Source organism: Phacochoerus africanus, chromosome 8, assembly GCF_016906955.1.
Source record: "Phacochoerus africanus isolate WHEZ1 chromosome 8, ROS_Pafr_v1, whole genome shotgun sequence".
Taxonomy (NCBI): domain Eukaryota; kingdom Metazoa; phylum Chordata; class Mammalia; order Artiodactyla; family Suidae; genus Phacochoerus; species Phacochoerus africanus.
In genome coordinates, this window is record NC_062551.1 from 18047141 (window position 1) to 18064345 (window position 17205).

The 17205-nt window shown below is 52.7% G+C and overlaps 2 protein-coding genes across 4 annotated transcripts in view; both read right to left on the reverse strand.

The window, feature by feature from the left end:
• Positions 1 to 395: 395 nt before the first annotated feature.
• CDH3 (cadherin 3) overlaps positions 396 to 17205 on the reverse strand; it is a 49652-nt gene continuing 32842 nt past the window's right edge. For all 3 annotated transcript variants that reach the window (XM_047790485.1, XM_047790486.1, XM_047790484.1), the window contains exons 7-16: positions 15227 to 15402; positions 14472 to 14600; positions 13355 to 13540; positions 10592 to 10833; positions 9799 to 9944; positions 8801 to 9025; positions 6336 to 6542; positions 3885 to 4015; positions 3415 to 3561; positions 396 to 1271 (exon numbers count right to left, since the gene is read on the reverse strand). In XM_047790485.1, coding sequence (XP_047646441.1) covers positions 1062 to 1271; positions 3415 to 3561; positions 3885 to 4015; positions 6336 to 6542; positions 8801 to 9025; positions 9799 to 9944; positions 10592 to 10833; positions 13355 to 13540; positions 14472 to 14600; positions 15227 to 15402 — 1799 coding nt within the window. In that variant the 3' untranslated portion in view covers positions 396 to 1061. The remainder of the gene's footprint in view (positions 1272 to 3414; positions 3562 to 3884; positions 4016 to 6335; positions 6543 to 8800; positions 9026 to 9798; positions 9945 to 10591; positions 10834 to 13354; positions 13541 to 14471; positions 14601 to 15226; positions 15403 to 17205) is intronic.
• Positions 16453 to 16821, reverse strand: LOC125132780 (60S ribosomal protein L39-like). Its single transcript, XM_047790487.1, has one exon. It carries the CDS (start codon positions 16765 to 16767, stop codon positions 16468 to 16470), a length of 300 nt encoding a protein of 99 aa, XP_047646443.1. The 5' UTR covers positions 16768 to 16821; the 3' UTR covers positions 16453 to 16467.

A 17205-nucleotide genomic window follows, 5' to 3' on the forward strand; every position in this document is an offset into this window, starting at 1 on the left:
AGGAGGAAACCTTCGAGAATCTTACCACCTACGTGTGCGTGTGCGGCCCGGGTCCAGAGGAGACAAGGCTGCAGCTCTGGTGGGGCTCAGCCCGCGGCGAGGAAGTTAGTGGTTCTCACACAGAGACAGCGGCTCTCAATCTGCAGAGAGGAAGGCAGAGGGTCTGTTCTGACCCGGGCCTGTCAAAAAATCCTGGGCTTCCTCCACCATCAGGAAGAAGCTAGGGTGGAGCCTACAGGGCTAGAAGCACTCTGAAAATTGTAGAAGCCATGGAAGCGTACACATTAAATGGGTGAATGTTATGGTATGTGAATTACACCTCGATAAAAGCGCTCTGTGTCAATAAAAATGCTAATTATACGTCAGTAAAAGTGAAAGTTCACTCCCCTGGCAGCTCTGGGAAAAGTTCCTTTAATAAAAAAGTTCTAGTACTTTTACAGGATTGTCATCACCCTTCATCTACGGCACTCGATAGGGAAAATAAAAAATAAAGGACAACCTAGACACATTCAGTATAAAAAACGCAGGAATCCATTCAAATAGGAGGCCTCAGGGCCCGAAGATCAGAGAGAGAAGTGTGAGGCCCTGGGAGGTGGGCAGCTCAGGCCTGGGCTTCTGCAGGACCTCAGGGGACGGTTGAGGGCCCGCCTCTAACTTTTTGAAAAAAAAAAAAAAAAAAAAATCCAGATTGCTGTGAGAGGCCTCTTTCTAAGGAGAAGGGTCCATTCCGAGAAGGTGCTCGTGGGAGAGTCAGAATCAGTTCGGGTCCAGGACACAGGGCAGAGCGTTTTATGGCAGGAGAGACTCCGGAAACTTGGCGACCCTGGCCGAGGCGAAGAGGTTTTCGCCGCTGAAATCAAACCGCCCAGGTCCCTCCATTCTCAAAGGCTTAGAAACCTGCCCCTCTGACGGCCGACTCGAGGCTTCTTCCCTCCAAGTTGCTAAGGCCACTTCTCAACAAGCTCCAAAGTCCTCGGCCGAGGCGGGACGGAGACGCGGGGGGATGCAGCTGCCTGTGGCCTGGCCTGGCGCTCGGGCCCTGGCCCTGCCGGCGTGGAGGCCTAGTCGTCCTGGCCGCCGCCATACATGTCCGCCAGCTTCTTGAAGCGGCCGCCCCACTCGTTCAGATAGTCGTAGTCTTGGTCCTGGTCAGAGGCCGAGGAGGTGAGTGAGCTCAGGGAGGCGGCTTCGGAGCCGCTGCCCTCGTAGTCGAACACCAGCAGGGAGTCGTAGGGCGGGGCCGTGGGGTCCGTGTTGGCGGCCTTCAGGTTCTGCGGGGACAGAGAGCAGGTGGTAGGAGCCGCCCGAGCTCAGGAGGTCAGTTCGCCGACTGAGCCTGAGCTTCCTCCTCTGCAAAGCCATCTCTCCCCTCCCTTAAGGTTTCAAAGGTTAAAAATAACACACATCAATCCTGAGCACAGGGCCCAGCCTACAGCCACTGCTCAGTGCTCAGCGGCAGGCAGGCCAGCGGCTCAGGGTGGGGACTCTGAAACCAGAGGGTGATTCACACATTAGTGTATAAATGTGGGCAAGCCTCTTAAGCTCTCCATGCCTTTCTCCCCCTTGTCTGAGATGGGGAGGCTTGATATAGATATAGGTATATATTCTATTTTTTTTTTTTTTTGTCCTTTTAGGGCTGCACCCTGTGGCATACAGAGGTTCCCAGGCTAGGGTCTAATCGGAGCTGTAGCCGCCGGCCTATGCCAGAGCCACGGCAACGTGGGATCCAAGCCATGTCTATGATGACCTACACGACAGCTCACGGCAACACCAGATCCTTAACCCACTGAGCGAGGACAGGGGTCAAACCCACAACCTCATGGTTCCTAGTCGGATTCGTTTCCACTGCGCCACGATGGGAACTCCTAGGCATATATTCTAAAGAGGAGTAAATGAATATATGTAAATATAAAGCATTTATTAGAATAGTAGTCAGCATAGAGGTGAAACTACTTCCTCATGTGTAAACTGAGGAAAACAATAGGATTCCTTCCCTGCAGAGCTTATGCAGGTGGGCGTTAAAGGAGACTATGCACAAACACAGACATTCTGGAAACTCTTCATCTCACTGGAGGGAAAACCTCCTGGTGTTTGGCTCCACGGCAAAGTTGCCCTAAGCAATTTTCCCTGGATGGTTCTGGTTTTGTCCAGGGCTCTCAAATACGCACAAGCTAATGAACAGCGTCTCACCGCCAGATGATTTCCAAAAATCGAGAAAGGGAAGAAGGGCTCAAGCCCTGAAGTGAGGGATCCTGACCACCCACTGAGCCCCGAGCCCACCCTGCTGCCTCGACTCCTGAGTCCCTCAATCCGTCCGTCCGTGCTCCCCGCCCCCCATCCTTTCCTCCCTCTTGTGAAAAACCTCCCACTACGGACTGCTGTTGAGGTGCCAGGCTCACATCACAAATCGCCCATGTACCGAGGTTGTGGTTCTCCCAACACGGGCTGTCTGTGTGACTTCTTTGGGGAACTAAAATATCAGAGACTGAAAAAATGGATGCTTGGGTCCCGGATGTTGATATTTTCCAAAATTCATTAGGTAAATCAAAGATGTGATCAGAACTGAAAATACTGGAAATATTTACTCTTAGCAACAATAGCTATCATTACTCAATACATGTTCGATGCCGGGCCAGTGGTTCCCAAACTTAAATGACCTGGAAATCTTTAAAAAATTCTGAAGCACCCGCCACATCCAGATCAATTAAATCAATCTTGGGGGCGGGGTGGGCTTGGGGGGGAGTGAGAGTGATGGGTTTCGAAGTTCCCCAGGAGAGTCCCTGCACTAGCACTGCTCAGGTGCTCACTCATCCCGGCCTGAAAGCTTCTCTAACAGAGGTTCTCCACCTGGTCCACACTGGAATCACCTGGAGTCTTTAAAACGTCAAAGCCAGGTAGTCTGGCTCCAGAATTTTCTCCCACCAACCACTATATTTGTTGAATACATAAATTCTGAACCTATTCCTAACCACTGTGTAACTTGGGGTATTATGGAGGAGGAAAAAGAGGTCCAGAAGTTAACTCAAGGAGTTCGTGGCGCAGCGGTTAACGAATCTGACTAGGAACCGTGAGGTTGCGGGTTCAGTCCCTGCCCTTGCTCAGTGGGTTAAGGATCCGGCGTTGCTGTGAGCTGTGGTGTAGGTTGCAGACGTGGCTCGGATCCAGCGTTGCTGTGGCTCTGGTGTAGGCCGGTGGCTACAGCTCTGATTCGACCCCTAGCCTGGGAACCTCCATATGCTGCAGGAGTGGCCCAAGAAATGGCAAAAAGACCAAAAAAAAAAAAAAAAGTTAACTCAAATATGCCAGAGGTCACATAGCTGGTTGGTGGTAGAGCCAGGATTTGAACCCACGGCTAAGAGTCCAAGCCTTGTGCTTGAATAACGGGCTGCCCTAGGCCGGCCCTCCGTGCCTCACCTCGATGATGAAGTTGCCGATTTCATCTGGGTTGGCCGGCCGCGGACGGTACAAGGGTGTGGGGATGAAGGTTGGCGCCACGTCGTTGCGAAGAACCACCTCAGGCCGCACCTCCAGCCCCCGGTGGAGTTGGGTGATGTCGTAGTCCTGCATGAGAGCGAAGGAGGGCCCGGGATGGAGAGGGACCCTCCCCCCTCCCACTTACACTTCACCCCACTTCCACACCACCTGATGTTCCGGTTCACGGGGAGGTCAAGTCAGAGAGCTAAAAGTCCCAATCGCCACACCCCAACTTCCCACACGCAGCACAGGCTCCAGGTCATCTTGGCTGGGGCCAAAGAAAACAGTCTTTTCCGAAGACTGATGCTTCAGGCCAGGGTCTGGTCCCCGTCACTAACATGCCTGACCCAGCCACCCCCGCCAGTGGCCCTGGAGGTATCCACTGATCCCCAGACCTCCCGGTGCCCCACCTGGTCCTCCTCGCCACCCCCCTCTTCGCCGTAGTAGAAGACGTTGTCTCGGGTGTCGTCTTCCGGGAGCAGAAGGGGCTCCTTGATCTTCCGATTCCTTCTCACCAGAAACAGGAGCACCAGCAGGAGGACTGCAAGAGTGGGGCAGTATGAATATTCACCCCCACAACCACACGGCCGGGCCCCCCAGGCCCCCAGAGCCCCATCTAATTTTAGACCCCTTCACTCAGGAGCCTGCGCTTAACACACTCTCCTGCACCTAAGAAGCCCCCAGCTCCTCATCCAGGCTCCACGCTTGGCCGACCCCCCCCCCCAGGTCAAATCACACTGCCTTCTCGGGGTTCCTCGGACGTATCCAGCAGTTTCCCACTTCAGAACCCTTGCCTGGGCTCTTTCCTCGCCTGGAACACTCTCCGTGCACGGGCATGGCTCTCACCGTTCAGGCTTCTGCTTCAAACCACCTCCTCCAGCAGCCTGAGCTCATTCCCCCGCCTGTCATTCTGCATCATTTACTGTCCATCTCCCCATGTTGCTGGAACTGGTCCCTAAGGAAGTGCTCCTTTGTGGGGATGGGAATCTCCCAGCAGATACTTGGCAACATGGCTCTTTCTCAGTCACTAGGTGTCCCCTAATAGCCACAGACGTTTAAGGTAAAAGCGAGACAGTGCAACTTTGATACAGTGCAGACATTTGAACTTAGGTGCAAATGCTACTCTGGAATTTAAAGAGAGGGACTGGCTTTTAGGGGTAGGGCTTGAAAGGCTGGCAGTCTATCTGGACATGGTGGGGACTGGCCAGCTAGTGCCTGGCTGCTCTCCCGAATGGCCATGACCACCCGCAGTTAATCCCACGTGAAGAGGGGCACTTTCTACAGCTGTTTAAGAGGATACGCCACTGTGTAGCTTTATCACTTTTTTGGCCCACTGTCTCTCTGGCCAGACAAAACGGATGTGGCCTTCTCTGGGAGCCGTGGGTCCTCAGGATGCACACTCCGAGGGATTAGACTCTGACCTCTCCCTCCCCTTTTCCTCCCCACTGGGTCTGGAGGAAGGCAGACTGCTCACCCGCAGGCAGAGCTCAGGTGTCTCACTGCCTACACTGATAACTCCATTTGGACGGCTTGGCGAATCTCTTCCCAAGGTCCTTCCCAAACTGGTTAATGGAAACCCCGTGTTTCTACTCGTCCAGGCCTTGCAATCATCGATGGCTCTTCTCCTCACACCACATATGACTGAATTGATTCTACCTTGAAATATGACCACCTCTCACCACTTCCACGGTCACCCTGGGTCTGAGCCACAACGACCATCTCGCCCCTGGATGATGGCAGTAGCTCCACTGGGCAATATGCCTCCACCCCTGCCCCTCAACAGTCTGTTCAAGTAGAAATCCTACAAAGTTCAAGTCAGAACACATCACTCCTCTGCTCCAAGCCTTCTGATGACTTCCCCTTTCACCCAGAGTCCTTCCAAGAACCTAAAAGGCCCAACACGATGCTTTACCACCCCCATCACCACGCTGACCTTATCTCTTACTCCTCTCCCGCTTGCTTTTGCCACCCTAGCCATTGCCGCTTCCACACTCAAAGCACAGAGCTGCCCCAGGGCCTCTGCACTCGCCGTTCCCTAAATATCTGCACGATTTGCTTCTTCATCTCTTTCGGGTCCTTATTCAAATACCCCCGTCTCAGTAAGGCTGCTCCTGCCCTTCCTACTTCCTACGGCAGACCTCCTCCCCCCACTTTCTTTTAATCCGCAGCAACACCTATTTCGCTGCCAGATTATTTGTTGTCTGCTCTCCGCCTTGCAAAGTAAGCTCCATGAAAGCAGGGACTGGTCTGTTTTGTTAAGAGTTGCACCCTCAGCTCCTAACAAGTTCTTGGCACACAGTATGTTGATTAATTAAAGCTTGCCCTTGTTGTATTCTCATCTGACTGAATGCACGCTTTCTGTGTGAGGACAATTCAGAGAGTGAACAAGGCTAGTGTGGCAGGTTCTACCTTTAAAGCCAAGAAATTACTTTTTAACTAAACACCTCTGCTCACTAGATCACTGGCTCTCAAGCTCAAACATGCATCTGAATCCCCTGAAGGGCTTGTTAAACCACAGATTATGGGTCTTGCTCATAAGTTTCTGAATCAGGAGGTCAGGAGTGGGCCAGAGACTCGCCCTTTCTAACAAATTCCTGGCGAAGGTAATGCTGTTGGTCTGAGAACCACGGCTCTGGACTCTAGAGGTCATGATGGGAGGGCCAAGTCTGTGCCCCACAGTGTCCCCAAAGCCTGGCACCTTCCCGAAGCTCCAGAAACATCTATGGGCTAAAGGACACTCCTGGGATTAGGAGTGTCAGCAACAGAGGGGCAGTGGTGTTGGGCCCTCAGTCGCCTAAGGTCGTGGTAGAAACAGGTCTTCGAACCCTGCATCCTGAGGGGGGCAGGGTGCCGGCACTCACGCAGCAGAGCCAGGACAGCGCCCAGGATGGGCATGAGGAAACCCCCCTTCCAGGAACCGAGGCAGTTCGCCACGTGGCCGTGGCAGTCGCACACAGTGGACTTGATCACCGTCAGCTGCTCCTTGTTGCCGTGGTCAGACAGTGAGAGGTGCACGTCGTATGTGCCTTGCTTTAGGAACTTCTTCAGGGACAAGGCCACTGTATCTCCTGAAGGAGACAGGTAATTATTCACCACGGGAGACCCAAAGGGTGGGAGCCCAGCACGCCATGACGAGGTGTGGGGACAGCCTCTGCATCCAAGCAACAGGGAGCACCTCCCCAAACACACTCACACCAGGGGTTAAAAAACTGACATTCAGGGAGTTGGTGTTGTGGCACAGTGGAAACACAGCTGACTAGGAACCATGAGGTTGTGGGTTTGAGACCTGGCCTTGCTCAGTGGGTTAAGGATCCCGAGTCCTCATAGATACTAGTCGGTTCTTTACTGTTGTGTCACCATGGGAACTCCTTCGCCCCGACTTTAATAGGCAGGTTCTTGCATCCTCATTTTACAAATGCAGAGATTGAAGCTTAGGGAGGTCAGGTAACCAGCCTGAGGTCACATGGGGCAGAGTCTGGATTAATTCCTCTGACCACAGGGCATGGCTGGAAAGAACAACTAAGTTAAAACCAAGAACCAGGTGTTAATGCCATTATCCGGTGTTGGTACCATTGGGCTCTGGGCACAATGCTCACACTTGGCAGGGCCAGACCTGAGACTGTCTGGGCAATACTGGAGGTGAAGATAGCCACTGGCAGCATCCAAGCACTGATAACACCCGACAAGATGCCTTTCGTGTACTCAGTCTTCACAGGGAGCGCGTGGAGCAGGCGTGACTACCGGCACCATTCTACAGGTGGGGAGACTGCAGAACAGCGAGGTTCAGTAACTTGCCCACAATCACAAAGCTGGTAAACGGAGGGGCTGGGTCTTGAACCAAGGCATTCTGGCTCCAGAGTCCATGCTCTGTGAGCCATATGGTCAGGGAGGGAAAAAAGGGCTTCTAGGCCACAAGAGGGTGACAGGAGACTAAGCTGGGCTTCCCCAAGGAAAGGTGCTGGATATACACCCCCGAATCACCGGAATCATAAAAATGAGACAATGTGGGTGTTTGGAGTAGGTATCCCCAGTCCTTTTCCTGGGTGGGGATCACAGTCATAGACACCTAGCATTTGGTTGGTCTGGAGCAGAACCTGAATGTCCTGGTTCCCTGTGTCCTTCCTGGGGGCCCTAGCCCCAAGGAGGGCGGCTTTTTTTTTTTTTTTTTTTTTTTTTAGGGCTGAACCTGTGGCATATGGAGGTTCCCAGGCTAGGGGTCCAATTTGAGCTACAGCTGCTGGACTACACCACAGCCACAGCAACATCAGATCCAAGCCCGTGTCTGTGACCTGCACTACAGCTCATGGCAACATCAGGTCCTTAACCCACTGAGCGAGGCCAGGGATCGAACTGGCAACCTCATGGCTCCTAGTCAGAATCGTTTCCACTGTGCCATGATGGGAACTCCTGCAGGGGGCATTTTAAGCCAGAGTGAACAGGGTCTCTCTAGGGCCTTACTGGCCCTTGTGCCCAGATGCATCTCTCACACGCCTGGGTCCTCACCCACTTGACGCCAGTAAGACCCTCTCCAGTCCTGTGACACCTGAATATCTACCGAGGGCTGAGGAGCTCCCAGGGAATGGCAAAGAGAAAGGACAGGGAGGTGGATGGGAGCAGGGGTGCAGGGGTCAGCGATCCTGGCCTCAACTTCTGCTCCATTACTGTCACTCCGTGCCGTTGGGCATACTATTTAACCTCTCTGAGCCTCGTTCTCATCTGTAAATATGAAAAGAAATACTGCCCACAGAGGGTGGGAGCAATAATAAATACAGAAAAGTAGAAAAAGCATCTTGCATATGACCTGCTTTCAATAAATGGTAGGCAACCGAGCTTCTTGGTAAATCCGACTGCCTGCCTTCCAATCCTGGTGCCATCATTTTCCAGCCATAAGCCTCAGGCCAGATATTTCGGCTTCAGTAAGCCTTGGTTTCCCAAGCTGTGAGATGGGTGCATGTATGTGACCGTGACGCGTGCTCTCCTCGCAGGGCTGCTGTGAGGAGTAAGTACCCGGTGAGAAGCGTCTGAAGTGCACGTGGCACAAAGTGAGCAGCTGTCCTCACAGGGCTGGAGTCCTGACCCTCTCATTAGGGGACGCTGAGAAAGGCATGTCCCCTCTCTCTGGGTCTCAGTTTTTCTAACCGTGCAGGAAGGCAATTAGGCCAGAACGGTTTTTAAGGGTTCCCACAGGCTTATGCTAAGTGAATAAGCGGCTGTGATTGACATTCCTGAGGGGAAGGTTCACACGGCGACCCAGGAGATGCCGGAGCAGGCAGGTGTGCCAGTCCGAGTACTGGGCCCCATGCACCTGCCACCACCACTCGGTTACCTTGCTCGTTGACCTCTGCTGTCCAGTAGACGTCCGAGTCATGTGTGAGCCGGGCCTGGAAAGGGGAGGTGTGGGGGGACAGGTCTTTGTCCGTGACGTTCAGCACTTGGGGCACCGGGCTTTGGTTGCAGATGGTGATCTCACGGGGCTCGGGGACCGGGCCGTGGTCATTGACGTCCATCAGCGTTAGCAGGAGGGTCCCCGTGCCAGTGGTGGGAGGGCTCCCTGTTTGTAGTCAAACACAAGATCCCTTTTTGGCATCTGCCCTTGGCTGGGTTGATGAAGCAATGTTAAGCTCCCCTAAGACCTACCCGATCAGCCTCAGGAGGGTCCTGCTTACTGTCCAGCTGTAACCTTTCAAGAGCCCCCACGCCCTAGCTTCACGACAGATATACCAGTGATGGCAAATGTGTGACAATTAGGCCTTCCTTCTCACTCTGTGTCCACAGCAAACATTACTAATTGATCATTGTGTAGGTGCAGCCAGTGCCCCCAGACAGCTGCTACCAAACTATCGCAAAGAGAAACCCACTGGCCACTGTCTGCTGATCCACTTCAGGGAAGATTTGCTCACAGTCCTGCAGGAGCCTGCTGTCTGCCCGCAGGCCTTGGCTCCATGTGCACTAAGCAGAGACGGTAATCATATCATACCCCCCAGGTCTGTCATGTTGTGATGCCACTAAATCCATCAGGTCACTTTTCAGGCACCCCTTTCAATCGATCACAAGGGGAAATCAAAAGGCCGATTCAGGGCTCCGAGAAGCACAAACTTAGGCTGAAAGGAGTCCTCAGGGTAGCTCCTAACTCCCGGGTCTTAGGGAAACTGGAACCATGGCCAGCCGACCCTAGGACTGGTCTTTGAAAGACTCCTCTGACAGACCCCTTTGGCCTTCCAGAAAGGACTGCTGACATGCCCTCCCTCACTCTGCCTGTGGAGGGGACGTGCTGCGGGCTGGGCTCCGAGAGCCCATGTGGAGGGGCCGGGAGGAAGCGCTCACCATCGTCTGTGGCCAAGACCATGACCTCGTAGATGTTGTTTGTCACAAACTGTTCGTCCTCGCGGTCCAAGACCCCCAGGGCAGTGACCTGCCCAGTGTCTGAGTCCATCGCTAGCCACCGTGCCGGGTCACTCAGGATGTGGTAGCTGGAGAGGAAAAGTTGAGAAGAGTCACACCCAGCAGAATTCTTAGAGGTCTGGGGTTGTCATTCAAAGCCTCCTCAGGCCAACTGGCAAACGGTGTCACAGGACTCGGGGCTCCCAAGCAGAATCATGTGGAAAATGCATCTCATCCTCCAATGGGAGTCTGAGCAGAGGCAGAGGGCTGGGCAGGGATGTGCGAGAGGAAGTGACAACACATGCCCCCTGGGCTTCTGCCCTGCAGAGGGTGGGAAGGGAAGGAAGGCCCTGTGCAGGGGTCAGAATACTTAATAGTGTTTTTTTTTTTTTTTTTTGCTTTTTAGGACTGTACCCGTGGCATATGGAGGTTCCCAGGCTGGGGGTCAAATCAGAGCTGTAGCTGCCAGCCACAGCCACAGCCACAGCCACATGGGATCCAAGCCGCGTCTGCGACCTACACCTCAGCTCACGGCAACATTGGATCCTTAACCCACTAAGCAAGGCCAGGGATCGAACCTGCGTCCTCATGGATGCTAGTCAGATTCACTAACCACTGAGCCACAACAGGAACTGTGAACAGTTTTTATGGCAATTCACACAAGGAAGGCTATAATAAATGACCCATCCAACACTACCCATGCATATGACTGAATCTAAGCACAGCTCCCACGTACCTGATCTTCTGACTCCCCTTGTCCGGATCCTGCGCGGTGTAGGTGCAGATGGGCTCTCCCACGGAGGTGCCCTCCTGGACCTCGATGACTTTGGAGGGTGGGACGAACACGGGTGCCTCATTCACATCCTCCACGTGGACCATGATGGTGGCTGTGGAGGTTGGGAGCTTCACCACAAAGGGAGCTTCGTTGGTGACTTCAACATACAGGGTGTGCTGGGTTTTGGCCTCGAAATCCAAGCCCTGGGAGAGAACAGGAAGGAGGACCTAGCTGTCACTGTGTAAGGAGACCCCATGCAGTGCTGTGACGTCAGAAGGAAGGGGCCCTAGGCAAGGGGCTGGAGGGTCCCACCAGCAGCACCCCTTTCCTACTCCACAGAGGCTCCGGCGTTTCCTGAGTGGACTTCCAGTGGGGCCTCTCGGACCACCCCGAAGGCAAGTAGGCTAGTAAGCCCGAGAACTGTTCCCATGGAGGGTGACGCCCCCTAGGGGTGCTATAGAAACTTGGTAGAGGCATTTCCAGGGCTCATAAGGACTGGGGATGCCACCTGCATTTGCGGGCTGGGGCAGAGACACAAAGAACTGTCCCATATCCCCTGTGACTTGCCAACATCCCTTTGGACATTCATGTGTTCATGAGTATGATGTTATATTTGTATTTACAGCCTAGAACGTGTTTTATACATAAACCAAGTTTTCGGTGTGGTTTTAATTTATACTGAATTTTCTAGGAATGCACCTTCTTTTTTTTTTTTCTTAGCTTTTTTTGAAAATTATTTTTATTTTTGCTTTTTAGGGCCGCACCCATGACATATGGATGTTTCCAGGCTAGGGGTGGAATCGGAGCTACAGCTGTCAGCCTACAGCACAGCTCACAGCATTGCCGGATCCCTGACCCACTGATAGAGGCCAGGGATTGAATTCGTATCCATATGGATACTAGTTGGATGTATTTCTGTTGTGCCACAACCAGAATCTGGAATGCAATTTCTCAGAGGAGCTTGTAATTTGATTTGTTCAGGCTTTTCCCAAATTTTTTTTTTGTCTTTTCTAGGGCCGCACCTGTGGCATATGGAGGTTCCCAGGCTAGGGGTCTAATTGGAGCTGTAACTGCCAGCCTATTCCAGAGCCGCAGCAACACGGGAGCCAAGCCGTGTCTGTGACCTACACCACAGCTCAGGGCAATGCCGGATCCTTAAATCACTGAGTGAGGCCAGGGATTAAACCCACAACCTCATGGTTCCTAGTCGGATTCATTTCCACTGTGCCATGACAGGAACTCCCCAAAGTTTTGTATTTGCTGTTCTGGAGAGACATACGCTTGTGGTATGAGTGGCCAGAGTGACATACAGTACCCACTACATTTGGGTGATTCTGCAAACAGATGCAAGAAACTGACCATTTCATCATGTTTTCTAGTGTAGCTGTGTCCAAAGGTTTACATGTGGAAATATTTTATTATCAGTAAACTCTCCTGTAAAATTCTCCTTTATTTTATAGCGAGGGCATTCCATTTTTCTAGAAATTATGTAAGTTGTAGAAGTTATGTTATAAATGAAATCCATTTCACAATGTGAAAGGGGAATTACAAAGTTTTTGTGTCAAGGAGGGAACAGTCTTTAAGGTATTATACAAAGCCCTGCTTCTCAAAGCCATTCTTTATAATAAACCAGGAGGTAAAAGAAATCAAAGAATGATTAGGCCCATCATGTTTTTTTTTTTAATTTACTTTTATTTTTATTTATATTTATTTATTTATTTTCTGTCTTTTTGCCCTTTCTAGGGCTGCTCCCACAGCATATGGAGGTTCCCAGGCTAGGGGTCAAATCGGAGCTGTAGCCACTGGCCTACGCCATAGTCACAGCAACTAGGGATCTGAGCCGTGTCTGCGACCTACACCATAGCTCATGGCAACGCTGGATCCTTAACCCACTGAGCAAGTCCAGGGATCGAGCCCACAACCTCATGGTTCTTAGTCAGATTTATTAACCACTGCACCACGACAGGAACTCCATGTTTTTTTTTAACGCTGTACCTGTGGCATATGGAAGTATGGAAGTTCCTGGACCAGGAGTTGAACTGGAGCTGCATGAAGCTGCTGGCCTTTGCCAAAGCAATGCTGGATCTGAGCTCCATCTGCAACCTACCCCACCTTGCAGCAAATAGGCCCAACTTCTTCAAGTATCAATTTTATTCAGACTTTTTGAGAGGTGAGGGTATGTCTAACTACCAAGTAATTTAAAACATTTTTTTAGGAGGGCCACATGCATGGCATGCAAAAGTTCCTGGGCCAGGGACAGAACTGGTGCCAGAGTAGCAACGCAAGCTGCTGCAGTAACAATGCCAGATGCTTAACCCACTGAGCTAGCAGGGACCTCTCTAAAACATTTTACTATGCAAACACCTAGATATGAATTACAGATTCATGCAAACTTAGAAAGGATTCCAGTAAAACAGAGACCCTCTAAGACTGAGTGGCAACAGCCACTGAACACTGGGAACTGGGCAGAGAGGCTTCACTGATCCGCCGCAGTTGGATCAGCAACTCAGTTTTATGAACTGGGTCCCTGGGTAAGATGTAGTTTGAACAAAAGCATTCCCCCACACTAAAGGGATGGTAAAGTATTGTAAGCCACTGGTCTAGTGCGCTCTCAGGTCAGGGATCCAAGATATATGTCCCAGGGCAAGTGAAACTCCTGCTCCTGGAGGCTGCATATCTGACTGTCCCAGGTGGGGCCCTGGTGTAAAGCCCAAACCACCTCACCTTCTTGGTTGTCAGGATACCCTGGTTGCTCTCGGGGTGGGTGGTGATGGTGAAATGGTCCCCGTTGTCACCTTCCACGATGCGGTAGGCAGCGTGCCAGGCTGGTGAGTTGGGGGCATCCAGATCGGTCACTGTCAGCCTTTGCACCTCGTGGCCCACCGCATTCTCAGGCACATGGGCCTCATACTGTCAGTGGGAGAAGCACAGCAGAGACAGTGGAGAGACTGACCCCCCTAGGCAGCTGTTCCCTCTTCGCCGGCTCTGAATCCTCCGTCCAGCTCCAGGGGAGCCCCCGGCCGTTCATGCTTTCCGGCACCACCCAACCCACTTACCAGGGTTTCAGGGCACGCGCGCACGTGCACACACACACGCACACGCAGAACATCCTGAATCAGCCTCAGGGCTGCTGGGACAGACCACAGCAATCTTGGGCCTGCTTTCCCTCCGCAAGGGCCTGATGCTCCAGGAATCTCACAGATCTGGGTGCCCCAGCCCCCACCATGCATAGTCACCCTTATCTAGCTGAGATCAGAAAGGCATGAGGAAGGTGGCAAGAAGGGCCAGGTGTCTGCTTGCTCTGGGGCACTGACCAGGAACTTTTTTGGAAATTCTTGCACCAATGGCAAAGATGGGGCTACCAGCTGGTCAGAACGAATTTTTAATCAGACCTAAAGGACGTTCAGCAGCCAGAGTTTCCTAAAGATGGAAGGGGGTGGGTGTCACCTTGACTGGCACTGAGTCCTCTGTCACGTGAGGAGTTTAAGTATCGCCTGGGGAGGGTGGGCAGGTAGAGGTGTGAGGCAAGCTACAAGTTTTCATGCCAACAGGAATTTTCATATCGAGCACTTAGGTACCAGGGACTATACACAGATTATTTCATTTAAAACTGTACACAGATTATTTCACTTAAAACTCAGACCCGTGCAGCAGGTATCACCCTTGTCTCTGCCTCACAGGGAGGAAGTGGGGCACAGGTGCCTTAGGGCATCCGCCTCGGGTCACAGAGCTTATAGGTGCTGGGCTGGGACTTGAAGCAATGCAGGATGGTTCTGGAACTCATCAGAAAGAGAATTTTAGTCTTTCCCCATCTGATGAGGGAAGAAGGAAGGGGAGTTACCTTCTGGGGCTCGAACACGGGAGCGTTGTCATTGGCATCGAGGATTTCCACGATGGCCGTAGCCGTGGTGCTGGAGCCGTCCCCATCCATGTCCGTGGCCTGGATGGTCAGCGTGTACTCGGGGACCCTCTGCGGAGAAGAGCAGCGTGGGAGGCCACTGCGAGCGAGGCACAGCCTTGGGTGACTGTGGGGGAAGGGGCCTGTTTCTCCCCTGTGTTCTCTGGACGTCTGACCTGCCGCTCGCCCGACTGCCAGCAAGACCACAGGCAAAGGGCAGGAGGGATGTGGAGCCAAACGGTGGGCCTGGCTCTGGGCGAAGCCTGGGCACTACCCCTTGACTTGGCGGACGCAGAAGGGAGCTCTGGGCAGGGATTCGAGCAAAGCTATTAATTAGGGAACAGGAGGCAACTCCGAAATCCATGGAGCTAATTCTGCGTTGTGGCGCACAAGGGACAGATCCGGGGAACGTGCGTGCTAAGGAGCCATTCCGAGAGGAAATGAGAAAACCTACAGAAAATATTCAAACATCTGCATTTACAGCTCCCTCCTCAGCCTTAACGAGATCATTTGGCAGCGTGCCACCAGCCCCAGGTGGCTGGGGGACAGCAACATGGAACGCGGCAGCAGCCAGTCCCTGCTGACCTGGGTCCCCCGACCCTGCTCTGCCCTGGGCGGGGACAGGGGCTGGTGCTCTGGCTGTCAGGCCCCAGGCCAGGCAAGCCTGGCGAGGCAGCACCTTCCGCAGGGCCACTTACCTCCCGGTCCAGGCCGCTGGAGATGACGCTGACGGCACCTGTGCTCCGGTGGACCGTGAACATGAGGTCGTGCGGGTCCTTTGGCTCTTGGCTGAGGATGGAGTAAGCAACCACCCCATTGTAGGTGTTGATGGCATCATCCTCATCGGTGGCTGTCACCTGCATCACTGAAGTGCCTGGAGGGGGGAGGGCTGAGTGAGCACCCCTCCCTCCCAGCCCTGATTCCAGCCTTGCCCCATCTGGAACTCTGAGAGGCTCACCCTGGCCCCATCTTCCACTGCGGCAGAGATTGCTGGCTGGTGCCCATTCCCCATTCTCCCCTTCTTTCTTAGAAACCATCCTCAGTCACCCCACACCGGGCCCAGGCCCACCGGGAAGCAAGACTATGTCCCATGCTTCTTGCAGGCGGCTGTGGCTACAAGACTGAATGCCGATGAATGGGGTTTGTACTTTTGGGGGGAGTGTTCTGAGTAAGGGGTTTAGTCTTCCTATCCCCTCCCTCCTTCCAGATATAATGGCTGGAGCTCAGCAACACCTATGAGGTCATCTTGGGAACGAGGCCAAAACAGCAGAGCAACGAGCTAGAAGGAGCCCAGGTCTCTCACACTTTAAAGCGCCCCGACAGCCAGGCTGACTGCCTCTAGGCTTCCTGAATACAAGGTGGGGGATGCTCCTGCTTGGTGAAGGACTGTTCGTCTTCTGGAAACGTCTATTACTGGCAGTCTAACCCATTCACACTTCTCTGTCATTCCCAACAACTCAGAGACAAAGGCAGAGGAGGAGCCCACCTCTCAGCCCCTGTCTCTGAGATTATTAACATGTACCTGTTTCTTTGTAGCCTTCGCTGGCCCTTCCCACCCCTTCCCCAGGCCGACATTTCACTTTCTGCTCTGTAAACCGCGTTGCCACATCTCTCAGCCCTTGTCACCCTCCTTGCAGCCGCCATTTCCCCGCAGAGCCTCATGTCAGGTGTTTCGTATCACACAGCAGCAGGCATGTGTTTTTTTAATCTTCACAGTTGATATTATTCCCATTTTCAGATGTGAAGACTGAGGTTCAGAGGTCAAGACCTTGCCCAGGGTTACAGCAGGTAAAGAGGCAAAACCTAGATTCAAACATACGTCTCTGCAGCTCCAAAGTTAGTGGTTCCCACCCCTGGCTGATCCTCTGAAGCTTCTGGGAAAAAATTTTTTTTTCCCCCCAACAAGTGGCCTTCACGTATTTATTACTGAGGAAAAGCACTATACAGAAACAACAACATAAAGAGAACCCTTTTCCTGACTTAGCCAACTGTGGCAGTGCCGTTTCCAGTGAGATACGGTAAGATGCGAGGAAGTGACCCCACACAGCCTAACTGTGTGCGCCAGCTCATGTGCGGAGGCTCCGCAGAGACCCAGCTTGGTTCTTCTCCAATGTCTTCTCTTCGGGTTGTACCTGATTTTATTACCAGTTTTCATGTGAATCCATTGGGGGATGGGACGATTCTGCTGTTGCTTCTTGGCCAAGAATCGCTTGATCCTGAAAGTCTTGCGAGAAGACATGGCGAGGAACCAATTCAACCGCACACAGGATGGCGGAGAAGAGAAGAGAGCGGGGAATTTCTAAATACATGGATTCCGGGGCTCCACTCCTGGATAATTCTTATTAAGGGATCTTAGGATGGAAATGAGGAAATCTAGAATTTTAAGATGATTCCAGGAGTTCCCATCGTGGCTCAGTGGTTAACAAATCTGACTAGGAACCATGAGGTTGCGGGTTCGATTCCTGGCCTTGCTCAGAGGGTTAAGGATCCGGCGTTGCCGTGAGCTGTGGTGTAGGTCGCAGACGCAGCTCGGATCCCGCGTTGCTGTGGCTGTGGCTTAGGCTTGGCAGCTACAGCTCTGATTCAACCCTTAGCCTGGGAACCTCCATATGCCGCGGGTGTGGCCCTAGAAAAGACCAAAAAAAAAAAAATTAAGATGATTCCAGGGGATCTGATG